Source organism: Tetrao urogallus, assembly GCF_951394365.1.
Source record: "Tetrao urogallus genome assembly, chromosome: 1".
In the NCBI taxonomy this organism is placed as follows: Eukaryota; Metazoa; Chordata; class Aves; order Galliformes; family Phasianidae; genus Tetrao; species Tetrao urogallus.
In genome coordinates this window covers 148,951,947-148,971,591 of record NC_136813.1, presented here as the reverse complement: position 1 = coordinate 148,971,591, position 19,645 = coordinate 148,951,947, and the positions used below count along the sequence as shown (strand labels likewise).

At 41.7% G+C, this 19,645-nt stretch overlaps 2 protein-coding genes across 2 annotated transcripts in view; one reads left to right on the top strand and one right to left on the bottom strand.

The window, feature by feature from the left end:
* FGD6 (FYVE, RhoGEF and PH domain containing 6) overlaps positions 1–8,335 on the bottom strand; it is a gene marked incomplete at both ends in the record, with an annotated part of 64,149 nt that extends 55,814 nt beyond the window's left edge. The window contains 2 exons of the mRNA XM_079533028.1: positions 7,997–8,138; positions 8,303–8,335. Coding sequence (XP_079389154.1) covers positions 7,997–8,138; positions 8,303–8,335 — 175 coding nt within the window. The remainder of the gene's footprint in view (positions 1–7,996; positions 8,139–8,302) is intronic.
* A 5,779-nt stretch (positions 8,336–14,114) lies between these two features.
* VEZT (vezatin, adherens junctions transmembrane protein) overlaps positions 14,115–19,645 on the top strand; it is a gene marked incomplete at both ends in the record, with an annotated part of 39,608 nt that continues 34,077 nt past the window's right edge. Inside the window, one exon of the mRNA XM_079545215.1 lies at positions 14,115–14,213. Within this exon, the coding sequence (XP_079401341.1) occupies positions 14,115–14,213 (99 nt within the window). The remainder of the gene's footprint in view (positions 14,214–19,645) is intronic.

The following is a 19,645-nucleotide window of genomic DNA, read 5'->3' as shown; positions in this document are numbered from 1 at the left end:
ATGTATATATTTTTCTCCTAAAAGCATGCCTCCTTTCCCTACCACTGTTTTTTTGTGAGTTGCCTTTCTTCTTTTTAATAGGTCCAAACAAGGGGTGAGGAAGAAGTTCAAGGGTCACTTACTTGTAAAAAAAAAAAAAAAAAAAAAAAAGTTTAACTTTATGAAAATGCATGTTCCTGATCAGATACTGAAGTATGATGCTAAGAAAACAAAACAGATTAACTTGGTTTTGAAGTCTCAATCATTGTAACACCTTCCAAAAATCTTGCAAATCTATTAAGTGCCTATTGTATAATAAGAAACAAAGATAACAGAATAGATAGGGTAAATACCAGGACAGTTCAGTTCCTCTCCCTTTGCCATCTTTGGAAAACTGTAAACTAAAATTCCCCTTTCCTTTCCTCTTCTTTTCAAACAACATTTAGACGGATTGTTGTACCATCTGTAAAACCTGCATGTCACCACCACCAGTTAAGTGTAATGAGGTGAGGTGTGAAGTTAATGCAATAATTTGCAGCAAGTCAGTGCTTTCCTACTGTTTGAGTAAAACGTTATTTCTGTCAACTTAAAAAATTACTCTTCGAACATGGTACTGTGACCTAGAAACAGCCACCACTGCTATCTTTGACTTATGACCCCACTGACTACAGTGGATAACAAAGCCCAAAGAAAGTAGAGGGCAGGAAAAAGAGCACAAGAAGAACTTGAACACTATTGTGTTCTGGGTCTGTTTTATTTTGTTTTTGGTTTTGTTTTTTTAGTATGCCTGAAACATTTCCACATTGCACGAGATAAGTTATGACCAGCGTATACATTAGAAAATAATTTCTAAGTACTCCAACGGATTTGATATGTGAAGATTCACTTGTACAGTAATTGAGTTTCTCACTCTATTTTTTTATGTACTACCTCTGTATTTACTAGCTGTATTTTGAACGATATTTTCGTACGCTTTCAGGAAGTCATACATATGTTAAATAAAAATCTCAGGAAAACACGTAATTGATCTTACACAGCACAGGGATTGGATAAGCCATTTATTAATTATTTCATTTGAACTGTGAGCTTGGTGGCTTTTTATTCTCATTCATTACTATAAATTTGCAACTCTATTCAAGCCTCTAGCTTGAAAACATAAGAATAAGGCTTCAGGCGTGAGCGTTTTTCTGTTTTGTCTTTTTGTTTGAAAGGAATCTAGATTTTTTTTTTTAAAAAAAAAGGGAAAAAAAAAAGAAAAAAAAAAGACAGATGCACTCAGATGCAAGCATTTCCCAAACACTGCGCCACTGCTTGAAGCAGCCAGCCAGGAACAATGTCTCCACTATAGAAACAGGAAAACGATGTTTTTCTAGGACATGAATCATTAAATGGTATCCAGACTGACTTTGCTTAGACTTAGAATAGCTGTCCTTGCTGCACTTCTATTGAAGAAGAGATAAATCTGATGGCAGAGACAATTTTTTAGACATTTTGCAAGAAGGAGTGCAGAACTGTTTTGAAAGGTAAAGCTCCACATAGCCAAAAATGAGAGCCACAGTGACCTGACTACCACTGCAATGGATGTACCACCTTCTATTTCCTCTCCAAAGATAAGGATTTCCCATACAGTGAGCCAATAGTTTGCTGGGGAAAAAAATATTAACCCTTTGGATGGGCAACCCCTGATCTATGGGTCCACGCTCAGTAATATTTATTAAGCTATTATAGCTCCCTGAAAACTGGAGAGAGACAGACTGCCTGGGAATCCTTCCTGACCCCCCTAATGAGAGGAATAGATTGCAGAAGATTTGGGGGATGAAACGCCAACTAGGTAAGTGATATCCCACAGATTAGTTGTCCCCCTCTGCGAACTGATGTCTGCCAAACTCCAAAGCTTCTTTCATACTAGTAGAACTGCCTAATATTTCAGAAAGCAATCAAACCGGATTAACCTGCAGGGCTTTCAGCTGGTATTCATAAGGGACGACAAAGAGAAGGTACGATGTAATACTATGAGATTCACAGCTAAAACATGAGAACACAGAGAATGTAAAGTTGTTTGCGTGCCAATACTGGAAACCTGGGTAATGAATAGAGCCAGAAAAATTCCCTTTCGTTAAGAAGCGTGATTCGGTAGGACTTCCAAAGCCTACTAGAATTTTTCAAATGACTTGAATGTTAAAAACGATTGGAACAGGAAGAAGAGACAAAGACCCCACTATCTGCTTTCACATGATTGCCAGTTTCATCTAGAATGGATAAGGGTCAGTGTCTTAACAGGCATGTGACAGTCTCAGCATGAAGAGAGATCTGCAGTGGATGGCTGAGTCAGGAGTTGCGAGATGAGCCCATGTATACATTTATGTTGTAAGAGTGAAGAACACAAGAAGGGAATGCACACCAATAATTTTTCGCAACCAAACATCTTTGAGTCTGTAAAAAACACAAGTGATGAACTTCTTTATGACAACAACAAAAAGTAGCTAAGGGTAAAAGTGTAATTACTAGACAGCAATTAGAAATTGATAATAGAAATACCATTGATTATAAACTTAATTCAGTGTGTGCAAATGCAAACCAGGTTTATGTAGCACAGTGTTTTAAAAGAAACATTTCTCCCACCCTAAAAAAAAAAAAAACTAAGTAGGAGGCAACTGTTATATATAAAGGTATAAGGAATGATTGGAAGTCGTGAAAGAATGACTTCTTGTTAAGAGTGAAGTGAAGGCAAGCCTTCTGGTGAAAAACAAGAAATAAAATCAAGGAGGCATTACAGAACAAAAGCCTAATGTGGTGACTTGTTTGAATGGCAAGGTTTTTCCTGGTACCAAAATGAACTATTCACCTAAGAACAGAAGCTGTTGGTTACACTTAGGATAGCAGAAACTGAAGAGAATTCAGGAATCATTGTAGATAGATATTCTTAATAAGATAAATGCAAGTCTACAGCTAAGCTGATTAAATAATCCTTCAGATTACAAGCAAGAGAAATATTAAAATATGAGAGGCATTGAAAATATTTCTATGTGCCACACCTGCCAGACACCTATTATATGTGATATGCTATATCACCACTGGCATTCTTAGAGGAAAACTCGGGATGAATCCAAGAAATAGCTATAAGAAGTATCTGAGGTCTAAAAATCACACCTCAAATGCCAAGAAACCTCATCCTGCTTCCTTAGCTGAGAATTTAACAAGTGAGATAGTGGCAACATATATTTGCGGAACATGAGCGATTTTCACTGTAGATGGCTCTTTAATCAAAAAACAAAGACACGCTGAGATTCCACAGCTGAACTTGAAAGAAGAGTTATTATTATATATATTACCTGGAGATAACTGACTCCAGGAACATCTTGGCTATGATTGTGATTGAATCACCAGCACTTACAATCAACCCAAACTCACTTTCTGAGATGCATGGCAATTTCAGAGGAAATTTGAGACTGAATGTTGGATTCCCTCCCTTGTGTTACTGAGGGGACTGAAACAGAAAATCACTGTTTCTTCCCATCCAATCTTAACCAATGTTCAGAGGGGAACCCTGCATCCAGACTAGCATCACAGGTAATCAGAAAGAAAACCAAGTGTAAGAGTAGAAACACGCAGTTTTATTTGCACCAGTGAACTAAATAGCTGGGAGAAACAGAAGAGGGCAGAGATCCCCTCTGTCCTGCTTGGGTAGGGAAAGGAAGAAATCCATAAATAAAGCAACTAACAAAACTGCCACCACCAACAGGAAATCTATTGCTTATCTGTAAACAGCCAACACTACGTACAGTGCTGAAGGGGAAAAAAAATGTTCAGAAATACCAAAACACCCAACGCCTTTAAAAAAAAAAATAGTTAAAAACAGACATTATTTTTCTACCAATAGTAGACATTAGCACAGAGGGTGAATGCATACACTCCCTCTTTGTCCATCTTCAGGTCACAGTACAGAGCTGACGTCTGTCCCTCTGGTAAATTATCTCCTCCAGCGTGCTGAGGAAAACGTTACACCCATCCCATCCTGCTGAGTTTCTGTGTGACACTCAGCCTTGTTAGAGGGAAACACGCTCCTGTCCTACCTTCACTTGGTTTTACAGGAGGAGAGAAACATCCTGGAGCAATTTACACTGAGTACTTTGGCCTGAAAATGCCTCCTTCTGTCCGTCAGATGATTGGATTTGGCAACTAAGGATTTCATTTAAAAATGTTCATCTATTTACTTATGCAACATCATGAATGAGCAGGAAAGCCAGTATGACAATGCAGACTTAAAAAACTGTAGCAGAACAGCTCTAAGTCTCCTGTGATTTTGACATCATGTTATCTTGCCCAGCCAGCATTTATATGTAGGAAAAAGACAGGGAGAAATAAGCAGAACAGAGTTGAACAGTGGGAAGAGCTCACATAGCACTGTCTTATGCAATAAACCCAGTGGTGTTAAAAGAACGTTTTCCCAAGTTGTGACTTTGAACAACCTCCACTCTTGGGAATAGCGAAGGAACAGAAAAAAGTTCTGTTCACCTGCATCTGGCCAAGAAAATGAGGACAAAAGATTCCAGCTGCAGGAAAACAAGTTTGTGGCCTGTGATCATTACCATAGTCCTCCTTCACAAGCCAAGCCAAAAGGATACTGACTAAACACAAAAGCCCAGTAGCCTGTCTGTTAGGTGGCACAGGCCGTTGTGCAGCCACAGCTCCATATCCTGCTCCCTGTGATGCTCCCCATGGGCAGGGGCATCTCTCCCGGGCTCCACCCCCCCTTGCAATGGGCTCCAGCTGCCCAAGGCCACTCTCCTCTACGGCCCTGCATCCTGCCTAAAGGTGATTTTCTTTCTAAACACGGAATGGCAGGAAGGCAGGGAAGTGATTCATTAGGGTGACATATGGGGATTTTTATGGGAGCAGATCCTAGATCTAGGGTACAGGTACACAGTCAAGTTGCAAGTCAACAGGGTAAGCCAACGTGTGAATCTGATAAGTCAGCTACTCTGTAATAGCTGACCCTATGTATATTCCTGTCTTCCCACACAGAATATAAGGCTATATGTTATTGCTGTACGTTCAGGACAGATGCAAAGATCAGCGTGATGGCAGTTAATACAGAAAAACAGACAGAGTGCTGCAAACCCGTTCTCAAGCAACTTAGATTTTCATGACTCGAATAGACATTTCAGTTCAATTCCTTTACTTTCATTTACACAAAGGTTTTATTAGATGAACACCTCAAAAAAGTATTTTGAGTCCATTAATTTATTTCCTGTGAATGTGTGTTTGTTTTATTAAGCAGAGACTTTGATTTTTTCAGGTGTCACAATGTTAAAAAGTAAACGAGAAAAAGAGTGAGTCATGACATCCCGGAAGAGAACATGTGTAGTTTTTAAAATACAAGGGAGAATGATGGTTTCCAGCCACCACATTTTTAGAAAACATCCTAAACAAACTGCAAAAGGAAAACATTAATTTAAAAATCTCAGGTTGTCCAGCAACTTGTTGAAATAACACAGGAAAGTTGGGGAAAACTTTAGGATAAGTGCAAGAGACACATAAACAACCTTTTAAGATCACATCTGGAGATAAAGCCGAGTAACTATAATAAGAGTTGACATATTGGAGGGTTAAAGGGGCATTAAACCCCGTGGGCTCCATTTCTTCAGTCCTTGGAAGCAATGAGGTTTGATAGGAAAAGTCACATTGCTTTTGTTTATTCTGTTCCTGCTAATTTTTTTTTCCTTTGATTTACATTTTTGACATTAAAATGCATTACATATTTCTCATTGCTGCTGTCAAGTCAGATTTTCAATCTGACCTGTATGTTCTGCCTACATTAAATAATCTGTATCGATTCACAAATAAGGGCTGTTTCTTCAGCAAGAAATAATAACTGTCAAACTCATAACTCAGCTTTTGTTTTTCCCTTTTAAAGGCAAAGCATATACTTGGAGACAGCACAATAGATCCAGGCAGAAAACGACTATAAATGATTTCATCAGCATCACATACAATAATGTGCAGCACATGAGCAAGCACTGCAACATTAGCTGCAACTGAACGGTGAAACCATCCACAGGTTTCTCACTGCAGCATGATTGGTTTTAAGTAAGTGCTATAGTTACTTAACTCTGAAGAAGTCCAGATTTACATATACATTTTTGTAAGTGAAAGCAACAGCTATGAAAGAACTGCTTTACCAAATGCTGAGTAACAGCCAGCTTGGGGCTGCGATTTAATTGAAACAATTTTGTGGAGGAAGCAGAGAAAAAAAAAACAGAAAAAGCACAGTGTCATGTAGAGAGGCACAAGGCAAGCTACAGCAGAGCTGGGGCTGGGCCACTGCTGCTTCCGCAGCTTCAGGCCATGGGCAGAAGCTGTGCTCAGTACTTCTCTCCCCACCTCTGTCCCTTCCAGAGTGTCCTGCTTACCAAGCTGAGGTCACATATCTCTGCAAATCTTAACCTCAAATACTGAATCAATACTGATGACACTCTACCAAATTGCTTTGTTGTAGAGTTATCTTAAAACAAGACACCAGAGAAATCCTCCAGCCCTCCAGACTCACCTGGATGAAGAGCAGAAGGCAATGCAAGTCCCACCTGAAAGCTTCACATGAACACTTACACATTCTATATATACATATACATATGTATATACCTATATATAATCTGCATTATCACCCAGTTATCAGAAAGCTATTTTACACATCACAAAAAGCAGCGTAATGACTGAATTTGAAGTTTAAATAATTTCATTACAGGAAATAGATCCCAAAGGTCATTGGGATCCTGAAACCAAAACAGAGTAGGTGATGTGTTTCTATTTAAGCCCCAGCCTTATAAAGCACGTCTATGTATTTCAGAAGTCTAATTCTGTAACAACACGTAGAGGCAGATGTGCAGCCTTTACAAGTGTCTCCTCAGCACTCAGTCTCCTCCATGCCCTGCCATGAGCTTCTTATCCAAACTGCCAAAAGCTGTCACACCGCTGTCAACAAGATCATGAATCTCTGATCCCGTTCTGCCTGTTCCCCAGATTATGTGAGGGTAAGAAAATATCTATCACATAGCTTATATTCTTCACACCCTCCACAGCCTCTCACCTTCACCTTCCTGCCTACCAGCACTCCTTGCGCCTTCCCCTTCTAATTCCTCACTAAAATTCACATTTTCCAGAAGCCTTCCCACTTTACCCTTACCAATATTCCTCAGCATCCTTTTCTCTTTTGCTTTCCAAGTGACTTTGCTCATGTGAATCCCCCCTTCCCACCTTTCCCACTCACTCCATCACAACATGACCCCTAACAGCACAGCAGACCCTGCAAGCCCTGCAGTGACTACTAGTAGCTGGCAAACCACTCAGACTTCAGAAACTTACTGCTGTATCCAATTCAATTTTCACAGCCCAGCTCTAAGCTCTTGGGCACCCCCTAACACAGATCTTCTATTTGCACAGCTGTTTAACTCTTAACAAAAAAAAAAAAAAAGGCAGCAGTGAATTGTAGTACCGGTAGCACTACTTAATAACGTGAACATGCAATCCAGCTGTTAAGAGGGAGGTGATACGCCGTTTTATTACACGGTTTTCAGAGCTAACCAAAATCAGTTCCATTGGGGATAAATGAAATGGAGCGGAAGGATGCATTCTATGGCTCTTTGCTTTCCAGTAAATTCTGATTAACTAAGAGAGCCCAGAAAACTTAATTAATGCTAGATTAGAAAACAAATTGGCATATTTGAGAGGAAAACACTGAGAACCCGGCTTCTGGTTTTGCTTGAAATCCGTATTCCTTTTGGTTTAAAACAGCCCTCCCCCCAGATCCTTACAGGAAACACTTTGCTGCTCCAGGCTTGCACTGTAATTAGTTGTTTCCACTCAATACATCATGATTCCACAGGGCATCTTTTCAATGCAGAAATGACTCCCATCCCCATCTTCAAGCAGCCTAAGAAAGGAACCCACTAATGCAACAGATGGGTGAACAAAAGTACTGCTAACACACAACCGGATAAACAAGCAGAAAGGAAAGCACCCGCAACTCCCTTCAGCACGGGCAGCTCTGCTTTTAAACCAGGAATTTGCCTCGCAGCTCTTTTGGCCTCACGTTGAAAACGGTAAAGGGAAGCGGGAGGAATAGCAGCAGGTCGGTACGGCAGGAGCGGGACGTCCTGCACCTAAGGGTGAAAGCTGGGGAGGGACTCTTTGTCAGGGGATACGATGACAGGATAAGGAGGAACAGCTTTTAACGAACGGAGGGGAGATTTCGGATAGACATTAGGGGGAAGATTTTCACTGAGACAGCGGAGAGGCAGTGCCACAGCTGCCCGGAGGCACTCACGGCCAGGCAGGACAGAGCCCCAGGCAGCTTCATCTGGCGGGAGGCGTCCCTGCCCATGGCAGGGGCTGGGACCGGACGGGCCGCAGGGTCTCTTCAGCACAAGCCGTCCGGTGACCCTCGGAGCACTTCGTAGCGCCTCCGCTCCGGCAGAGGGCCGAAGCCCGCAGGCACCCACCGGACCGGGGCTGTCCTGCCAGCAAAGCTCCCGGCCCGGCAACCGCTCCCGCGGCGGTGGCACCGATCGGCGCCGTCGGGCAGTGACAGCCGCCGCGCCGGTCTGCTCCGCGGTGCCGGGAGCGAACCTCAGGGCGGCCCCGGGGGCGCCACGCTGGGACGGGACGGGCCGGCACCGGAGCGCGGCGGTGCCCGGCGCCGCCGTCCCACCTGCCTTCCCCCCACGGCCGCTCCCCTACTTTCCCCCGGCACTCACCGGCGGAGCTCATGGCGCTCCCCGCACCGCACCGCTCCGTTCCGCTCTCCCCTGTCCGTCACGGCGCGGCCCCGCTCGGGGCCTGGCAGCAGGAGTCCATTGTCCGCCCGCGCCGCCCCCCGGCAGCGCCCTCCGCCCGCTCCCGCATAACGCCCCGCGGCGGGCGGCACACTGAGCGCAGCCAGCGCCCGCCGCGCGCCCCGCAACCGCCTCTCCGTGCGCGGCAGCGTCCCCTGCCGGGCGCCAGCCCGCCCCGCCCCGCCCCGCCCCGCCCCGCCCCGCCCCTCCCCCCCACCCGGAAGCGGGCGCGCCGTGCCCGCCGGGAGCTGTAGTTCCGTCGGCCGCAAGGAGGGGAAGGTGCTGCCGCCGGCGGGGCGGACTCCGTTTCCCAGCGTGCCCGCAGGGGGTGGCATGGCGGCGGGAGGATGACACCGGAGTTTGACGAAGAAGTGGTGTTTGAGGTGGGCGCGGGGGAGACCCGGGGCGGGCTGGGCGCGCATCTCTCCGCCCCTTGCCGGGGCGTTGCGGGGCGGCCCCAGGTGACCGCTGGGCGCGGAGCGCTACCGGGGGCCGCAGAGAGGAGCGCCGCCCCGGGAGGCCCGAGGGCCTCGGCGGCGGCGGTGGTGGGGCCGGGCGGGGGGAGAGCGCGGAGCCGGAGCGGCGGGAAGGGGATGGAATGGAGGTGTGCGGACAGCGCGCCGTTCTGCGAGGCGAGATGGGGCAGGGACAAAGGGTCCGGGACCTCTTTGGGCCGACGAACCGTGTGTGGAAAGCAGCCTGACTCGCGGGAGAAGTGCGTGCACGCACGCACACCCGTGTCCGAGTGCTGCCCCGTCTTTCTAACGGCTGTTGCTTCCAGTCTGCGTAAAGCATTGTGTTGCATCACACATCGCGTTCCTAGTCATCTCTACAATACCGTGTAGACCTTATTTAAATCAATGGGTAAATACATTGGTTATCATTGGGTGACCAAATGGGATCGATTTGCAGTAGATCACTGTAACTACATCTCCGTGCTGGCCACAACTATTCTTTAGACACCTAGAAGATGCGGTTATACAGAAATACTGTCTTTAAAGGAATTAATTATATTAAGAAAGCCTCTGCTTTTACCAGGATGACAAAAGCTCCTTACATGAGGAATGCTTTTTTTTTTTTTTTCTCCAGCTGTGTAGGTACTGCCTGCTCATGGCTTTGGTCTGTAGCACAAAGTTGTTATCCACAATCAGCCTTAAGTGCAGTCAGTAGTGCCTGACCCTTCTGCTGCTGTGGTATTAAATCACTTCCTTGAATGGTGTAAAGCTTTGTTGAGAATTTATTACACAGGTGCAGTGCCTGCCTTCTGCACTCACTGCTTTAGTAGAAGTGATGCTTGTCTTATAGTTTCACAGTTCAGGCAGCACTTAGAGTTTTGATTAAAACAGGAGGAAGTTCTGCTACATAGGGAGTAAAAGATATCCTGGCATGTGCATTTGCTCGTGACTATTTTCTGTGTTTGTTGGTAGTGCATTTCTTTCTCTGTTAGAGTCCCTTGGTGCACTGCTGTGTTAAGTGGGTGTGTATGCAGAATTTACTATGTCACTTGTTATACTTTCGTTTAATAGTGTCCAGCTTATCTCTTCCCAAGTCAGCAGTCACTTTTGCAAGGAGACCTTCAGGATGTGGACCTAGGTTACTGTGAGCTTCTGACACTCCTGTGAGCAAAACATTGGACAATGTTATAAGCAATGGTGGCAGATTTAGCCATATACATCGCATCAGCTCTTTGTTTACAAAGCTGGTCATATTCTCTTACTCTTCCTGACTTGCACATGCCTTCAAACCATAGAAGGGCGTTTTGTGAGAGATTTCCTGTTCTAAGCAGCTGAACTCTTCTTATACACACTGGAACAGTTTGCCCAAGGAGGTTGTAGATGCCCCAGTCTTGGAGGCATTGAAGGCCAGGCTGGATCACAGCCTGGTCTGGTGGTTGGCGACCCTGCACATAGCAGGGAGGTTAAAACCAGATGATCATTGTGGTCCTTTTCCACCCAGGCCATTCTATGATTCTATTCATGGGAACATCTGTGAAGCAGGCTCCACAGGCAATGCATGGGAAAAGTGTTGTTGGTATTGTATATAGGTATGAAAATGATAACCTGCTTACTAGATACAGTGTTTTTTAAATCTTTGAAATTTATGTATCTGCATTAGTTAAATTGAAGAAGCAAACAACCAGGCTGTACCACCTATTCGTGTGCTTCCCTGCACGTGTCAGCTGTACAGCACTTTAGTATTCTCTTGTAATGCTCTTGACACCTGTCTGGTAATCTTTATACTTTTCCATTCCAATTGCGCTTACTATTTCCCTTTACACATACAATGCAAAAAGCGTCATACACCAGCAGGATAACTCAATTTGCTAGATCCCCAGTGTTCATGAGGCATTTCCAGTATGGTCTTTCAGTTGGTTGGGAGCATGCAGAAAGCTGTCCTCTTCCTGCTTAGTAGGATAAAACACTTTGCTGGGCCTGTTTAGCCTCGCATGCTGGTATTCTAAGTCAAGGTGGCTGGAAGTACCCTAGGTCCTTGAGGTTGCTGTCACCTAAAACAAGCGTACCAGCCTAAGGAAAACGTTCTTCGTTACAGCTTTTAAAAAATTCCTGCATTCCTGAAAGTGAGTATCGATCACAATTCTTATATCAAAGAAATGTTACCATCAATGTTCTAACAAATGCATAATCGGGAAAGAAGAGCTCCTTTGCATTTTCTGTGCTCAAATAGAATGGGGAGTGCATCACCTGTTTCACATCACAGTTATGTCCAGTGTTATTTACTACACATTTTTCAAGTCATAGTTCTGTCCATTGGGCTTAAATATATCAATGACCACTGCCTGCATTATAAATTTTGCCACATCAAACAGATGATGGTTCACTTAAAGGTATTTATCAGACCACTGATCCTTATCGAATAGCTCTGACGGAAGACGAGCACAAGGAAGGTATCACAAGAGCCATCCCTGTGATTGAATAACAGTGAGTGATGGTTACTTTACTGGTCAGAAATGTTGCCATCCTCTATCCAGTTTGTAAGTGAATTCCTACAGCACCCAGAAATTCTCATTTACTGCCTGCATAGTCTTCTTCTGCCCAAGTTTTTACTTTTGTTCCACTTCAGTTCTTACTTCTTAACTTCAGTCCTTGCACCTGTTCTGTTTACAGTCAATTGTTCTTTTAACTCAAGAGACACAGAGGTGCCCCTGATGCTTGGCGTGAATTTGCCTGCCAGCAGTGTGGTAAATCAAAAATTGCTTTAATGTAGAGCAAATTATGGATAAAAAAATTTTAATTCATGCCTGTTTTTTTATTAAAGATGTTAAGGTAGGGTAGAGGAAACTTGATAAGTTACTTGAGATGAGGTTTTTCACAACCCAAAGAGAGATTTGTTTCTTTGGACAACATTTGTTTCTTGATTTCTTTTAATTTTTGAATATATAAATTTAAAATGTTTATTAAAACTATCTAAATTTATGCATCATTATTCCAGTGGGAGGAATGTGTCAGAACTTCATTGTTTTGATAGTAACTGCCATCTACTTTCTGACTCAAAATTCATTCATGGCTTCTTTATAGTTGCACTTTTGCTAATGTTGTCCATTAACATATTCCATTCTTTTACATCTCCTGAATTTATCTCTCAACGTATTCATAGAAAGCAGTCCTATTTTGGCTAGGGATTTTGCTTAACTGACTAATCCAATATATTTAGTCTCCTTTTACAGAACGTGTTTATTGTTATTCACTGCTTCAAGCTTGAGTTCATCTTTCTTTACATGAGCCTGCAGTGTGATATTCAGTGTTCTTGCTGGGGTCTTGTAGAACTGTAGGCACTTGTTTCTGCTGGGACTGCTTTGATTCTTGCATCATAGGCCTACAGGCAACTTTTTCAAGTGTTCATACTGTTGATTCAGTTATAATGCTACTCATGTTTGTGCTCTAATCATCATTACTGGAGGAATTGTTTGTATTAGTCACTGTATGTAAGATCTTGCTGTTGTCTGCTGTTAATTTGCATGCCATTATCACTCAAGGTACCCACTCGAGATCATCCAGGTCTTTATGTATGATATTTCTACACGTGCTTTTCTACGCGCGATGTTACTTCGTGTTACCAGGACATTTCGTTAGCATTCTCTTGGTATGAAGATGAAGCTTTGATCAAAGTCTGATTCTAGAGGAGCTCCATTTGTAACTGTCTGACCTGATGGTTTTCTATTCCACACAACCCACTGTTATCTTTGTCATTTATGTATTTAGTTCATTTTGTATCTTAACTGATATGGCATGGTACTGAAAGCCCATATCCCACAAGACATAGTCTCAAAAGTCCATATAGGCTTTCTCAATTTCCATTATTTAGAAAACGAGCTGTCTCATCAAAGGATTTGATGCCATCTACCTCTGGTAAACTCATGTGATATCTTTGCTGATGATCAGTTCTCTTCTTTGTCTTTGATTTTTGAAAGGAAGATTAATTATGTGTAGTAGCATGCTGGCTTTTGATCAGATTCATAGAACTGACATACTGCTTTTTTCTCCTTGGCAGCGTGTCTGCTGTTTTTTCCATTTGCAATTTTATAGATTTATTAAAAAATCTTATCTGCTGGATCTTTGATCTAATGTGCCCATTCTTTCAGAACACTGGGATGAAGGTGATCCAAATACTGTTCAGTAAGTGCATTTTCAGCTCCATAGTCCTGCTTGCAACTAAGTCATTTGTCCTATATTTTAACGAGCTTGCACAATATTGTTTTGCATTTGGGTTGTTGTTAAAGCTATGCTCACAAAGTCACAGAATGGCTCAGTCTGGCTTCCTAAACACAATGATTTTTGTCACTTGGCAGGGTTAGAAATGCTTTTTTTTTTTTTTTTTTTTTTTTAAATCTCTAATGTTATAAGTAATGAAGAAGGGACTGGAAAAGAATACTAACAGCCTCAGTGGTAGTGTCTGTAGTGCTCCCTCAGCAGGATTATTTTCACTGAATATCTTCTTTACACTTATGGAGAGGTTTGTGAGTGGAACTGTAAGCAGGATCATGAGACTGACTTGACTATAAACTAGGTGGCTAAGAAAGACAGGAGGCAAAAAATACCTTGATGTTATTTTTTCAATCAGATTGTTTCATGTTTTATCTCGCCGCTTGGCTGTATAAATATTACCATTAGTGTTGTGGAATGGTACTGCACCTTTCATCTGCACCCGCTGCTAATGTCAGATTAAATTGGCCGTGTAACTGCAGCCTGGAGCGATCCCTCTGCTGCAAGTCGTGGTGCACTTTAGAGGCACCTGAGCCAGTGGCAAGTGGACTAATTCAGTTGTTTTGCTTCTCAGCAGTCTACTATGAGGATAGGGAGGATAGACTCTGCTCTCTTTCCATCACATCACTGGGAAGAGGCAGGTGATAGCAGAGCGAAAACAGAAGAAAGTACCAGCTTAAATCTATGCAAGAAACCTAGTGATTGTGGGTGCTAAGTATACTCATCCGGCATTTTTGAATAACATTAATGTCTTACCTAAGCAGGCAAAGGAAGGTATGGTATGGGCCATATGGTGCACAAACCCAAATTGTCATTATTATTCCCAGCAGGAAATTTGAAGACAGAAGTACATGCTGATTCACAGTAATTTATTTTTTAGATCTCTTGGTCCAAAAATTTGGAATCTTCTGTGCTAATTCCTCCAGGTTCATTTTTACAGGAGAGTTAATACTGTATACTGTTCCCATACTGTACCATTTTGTCACGAACCAACTTCCTTGAGACACCCAAAATATAAAATCTATCACTGTGCTTGGTTGGATGGGGCCAACCAAGAAATATTCTATTTTATGACTGGTTTACCAGTCAGATGCATTAACTTCATGAATTTCATTGTACGTGTAAATGAAAGTAAAAATCTGTGAGCGTTAGTAACCGATATAAAACCAACTATGAGTTTCATGTGACAGCTCAGTGTGGTGGCTTGTGCGATCAGTGACTTGCCACCCAAGGCTCCAGGTCTGTGACAGGCCTCTTTCTCTGTCTTCCAGGGAGGATACGTTTACCACTTCTGCCTTCAGTTTTTCAGTTACTATTAATTTCTGTCTTTGACAGAGAGGTCAGCTTTTGTATTCACAAGTCCATTTTTGATTGGGTAAATAGCAGTGGGAGCTTTGGATTATTGAGATTCGGAGCTTTCCTAGCATGTAAGACTACTCCATAAGACTTTTCCATTATGGCAGTAATGTGCCACCTCCTGCTGAAAATGCAAAGGGAAGAGCTTTCCCATTCCGTAAGTTCAGTGACATGGAACTGTGCGTGGATTATAAAGCTCTTCAGAATGCAGAAGTGCATGCAATTAGAGATATACCGTGCATCAGAAAATATCCAGGAATACATTATGGCTTCAAAGTAGTTCTCGGAAACTGCTTCTATATCACATGGTGGAGTAGCATTGAAGAGACCAAAGCCTGCCTACTGTGGTGGTGAAAATAGAATAGAAAATGTAAATGATTCTTTCACTGTCGAAGTCAGTCTAATATTAGCCCTGCCAGTGACTGGCTGCTCGTCAGTTGGATGAAAGGAGGAGGTAGCTGCCAGCCAGAAGAATAAGACCAAGGCTTTTAAATACTGTTGTTTGGGAAATCTTATTAATGACTTCATGTAAGATCGATGTGCAGTAATTCTTTCAGGCAGTATCTTTTTAAAAGCCTTTAGCAATCTGTCATCCTCGCCTCCCTCCCCCCCCAGTTATAAAGCCACATTAGTCAGGAGAAATTGCACAGTCCTGGGAAGTTTCAAACTGCATCCGCTGATGCTGTCAGGAAAATGCTACTGTGCAGGAGCACAGGTGCGATTGCATTGACTGCTACTCTTCATCCTCGGCTCGGGTCATCCTGGAGGGACGAGTGGAACGAAACGGGGAGGTGGGCGAGATTCTGTCGGATGCGTGGGAACAGTACAGGAGAGAAAAATGGAATGCCCTCGTCCAGGAGACAAAGATCGCGCTGTCTGTAAGTGCTAGCTCAACTTTTCCATGTCATGTTTTGAGAGAGAGGGAGAGATTTCGATACAGTTTATTTGGTTGGGAGCTTTGCCACCTGTTAAGCTCATCTGTTAGGCTTTGTAGATAAGCAAAATCTTTTTCAAACCGAGAATTCAGAGCTTGTTGTCTGTTTGGAGGTTGTTTGATGGTGTTCCTGGACCACTCAGCTTTGAAAAATATTTCTGTATTTTAGGAAGAGATCTTTAAACCCTTTATTTTGTGCAATCACATTAAATGCTACTTTTAAGGTTATTCTGCTCCGTTAGCTATGGTTGAAAGCTGGAGCAGGGGGTTACTAGATAGTAAATTTTATCTTAGTAAAGAATTTGGGGTGTGGGAAGACCCCATCTCTAATGGAGAAATCTCTAATGGAGAAATCCTGAGTCATTTAGTTCACGATGCATCAGCAAAAATAATTTGGGTGTGGCTTTCGTATTCAGCTGCTGTTGTAACACAACCATGACAGCTAACAACATCTTATTTGTGATTACAAAAGTTTTTTCTCAGAATATGCATAAAATGCACATATTAAAGTGCAATGTCTGTGTTTGCTGCAATAAATAAAAGATATTTGAGAAAATATCAATAAAAAATCAGCTCTCTTCTGCAACTAAGAAATCCTCTATGATAACAGCCTTTCCATCATGTAGCAGTATACAGCATTGTGTGTTTGATTTTTTGTTAATATTTGACTTGCTTCTGGTATTTATTTTTGCTGTAGGCTTAGAGTTGTGAACAAGATGATTGGTTCTGATCTTTGGTTCAGTTTAGGAGCTGGGTTTTTTTCTAAGTCAGTGCTGTGTGGAAAGTGGCTTTGAAATAAAGCTTGGAAAAGGGGTAAAGAACAGAATCTTGGGATTAGATTGAGACTCAACTGCTTTCAATGGCCAAGAATTACAGTTGTCATTAAACATAAGTATTTGAAATGTAAAATACATAGGCTGAGAGAGCTGTGAATAAGGAGGAAAGGGAATTTTTTTTTCTTGATTCTGGACATGAGAGCTAATATAAACCTACAGTATATTATAAATTTCTGTTAAAGTTGGATGTCTTTGCAGTGTGACATAGTAGTGCATTAGAAAAGTCATACAGAAATAAGCAGGAGTTTGTATTGTTCCTGTTGTTCCCAGAAAACCCAGCTTCTTAAAATCTGGGAAAGTTTATTCCTATTTCAGCCCATGAACCATATCAGACAAGCTGTTTCACTTACTAACCAGATTGTCCTTGTCTAGTCTGTTAGAAGTGCACAAAAGAATAATGGCTTTTTGATTATTGGCTGTCCTGAAGCTGTTCTCCATTTCAATAATGTGTTTTTGACAAGTAGCACAATAAAATGATGTTCTGGTTGTAAATGTAACACCTCTCTCTTGTATCTAGGTAATCTCAGAAAGTGAATTAGAAGACACAGCTTTGAAGAAACTTCAGAAATAAATACATCATATTGCTGAAAAACCCTATCTTGGTATCCTCACTTGCTTTAGATGGTGGGGGTCCAGCTTGTTGGCTTGCCTGGGCCACACTGAGTGAAGAGTGATTGGCATGGGCTGTGTTTAAGATTAATAATTCATGTACTTATCATAGCAAAACTTCTTTTTAATCCACTGTCAGTGTGTGGCGGGCATGAGAGGCAGAGTTAGCCCTCATGCCCTTCCCACCACCGTGTTCAGTTGTTGCCTATACGGTCTGCACTCAAGCTACACACCATCAGTTTGTGAAAAACATCACTAAAAAAATCACGTAATAATGTTAAAGTTGATGGTATTTGGGGGTTACTGACTGTCCCAGGGCTGTGTGTGGCCTGTGGGCTCTGGGTTGGACATCTCTGGTTTAGATGGCATTTCCCATTAGTAACTGGTGCTATGATGATGATAGGCAGGCTGAATTATGACTGTGTCGTTCTGATATAGGCAACTAGGAATGAGTAAATGAGACTGATATTCAAGCATGAGCAATACTAACTATTCCAGTAGTATCCAGTTTGAACAATTGAATGTGAAGTTAAAGATTGAAAATACATAGAAATAGGTTCCTTTAGGATAATATGGTTCTGTATTAATAGTAGAATGAGATTTTGTATTTTACATTTCCCATTCAAATCATCTACTGAAACAGTGTTGCTATGCCTTTCCCTGACATTCTAACAGTTTTCTTTCAAGACTAACTTATATTTTTTTGTACTCCAGCCTACGGATCATTGCAAGGATACATTTCTGTTATGTCCAGAATTTCTCAATCTGAAACTGTAGCACCTATAATATGTGGATAAGCATCAAAATCAACTGGGGGATTGTTCATTTTAATTTTTATTTTTTAATATTGGGCTGTTGAAAAAAGAATGCATGAATATTAAGAAAGAAAATTAGGGAGGCAAAGAAGCAGATTCTGTAAATTCAAAGCTATGATTTATCAGGTGTTATATGTATTAGGATATTAAAGTATTGGTTTTTAAAGCTTCGTGAGGATTGTGAGTATTAATTATAATGTTTCTGTTGCTAGTCTTGAAATGTAAGTATATAGTGTAGCATATTTTAATGCTATCATATTGCAAGGAAATGCTTGCATAGTCTTTGACTGCATTGGTTGAAGAAATCCTCAGTGAGTTATACAGACTGCACAGTTTTGCAAGTGAGAGGCTTGTCAGTAACACTTAAAATCAGACAGTATCTAGGACATTAAATATAATGTCAATAAATAGTTTGTGTGTTTATGGTAGTGTAGGCTAACGCATGACGTAGGTGATATTTCTAATAAAAGAGAAGTTGTAAACCTCAAATTTTATTAATGAACAAGTTGTAACGCTAAGTGGGCTATGCAAGAGAGCTCACTTGTAATGGAAGTTCTTCATAATCTAATTTCACAGAGGCTTCAACCCACTTCTTAGTTCTTTCTGTACCCACATCTCATATACTATAATGGATTTAGAAAAAGGAAATAATGGTATTTTTTCTTAGAGCACAGGGCATAATTCTTCTTCATTTAAGTTAATAAAAAATGAGGTTTTACAGTGTGGACTGTAAATTTAGCTAATAATCTCTTAAGAAAAATAGGGGAGAGGAAATAGGTGGCCAGAGGAGGTGTACTAGAAGAGGGTTGCCAAAGTCTAAGTTCTTCCTGAGAAACTCAGAGAACATTTCACGTTTACTTGAAGGAATATGTGATAAACATTCAAGTTAAATTTTAATCAATTATAATTTGCCAATTCGGTAATCAAAAAAGTCAAACTATAAGGGGGACATTTAAAAAGCCTTTGAAAAGTTAATCAGAAGGATTTTACTTAAAACCTAGTAAGGTGCTGTGTTCTACCTTGATTACAAGAACAGACGACATCGTCATCACAACTACAGTCTAATGTTTCATTAACATTTGAAGAGGTGTTTGATTTGTTTTGTTTAGATTTTTATTTCTGTGCAGTAGAAATTACACTAACTAAGTTAACTGTGTGGTTTTAATGTTGTGTGAAAATAAGAGAGAAGAGCCAGGCATTCTTAGGTCTATGCAATAATTCACTTACTAAATATAGCATTCAGGATTTTAGCTGATTCTCTCTGGTTTTAGTGGACAGAGTCTCTCTCGCTGTATGTCCCTTCCTCTGCCTTCTTTTATCCATTCCTGTGGGGAAATGGAACCAATCTAAACAGCTTTATGCTGTTTTTCTTGATCAGCTTTTAAGAAAATGATCTCATAGTGTATCATTCCCTCCTGTGCCTTGCACATTTAAAGTGACCTTACACAATCAGAATAAAAAAACTCCTTGTTTTCTTCTCCTGGAATGCTGACAGATTGCTTTCTTTGTACTGAATATTTGCTCTGTGGTGGTTTTGGATCATTAGCAAAAACATAGTTTGCAT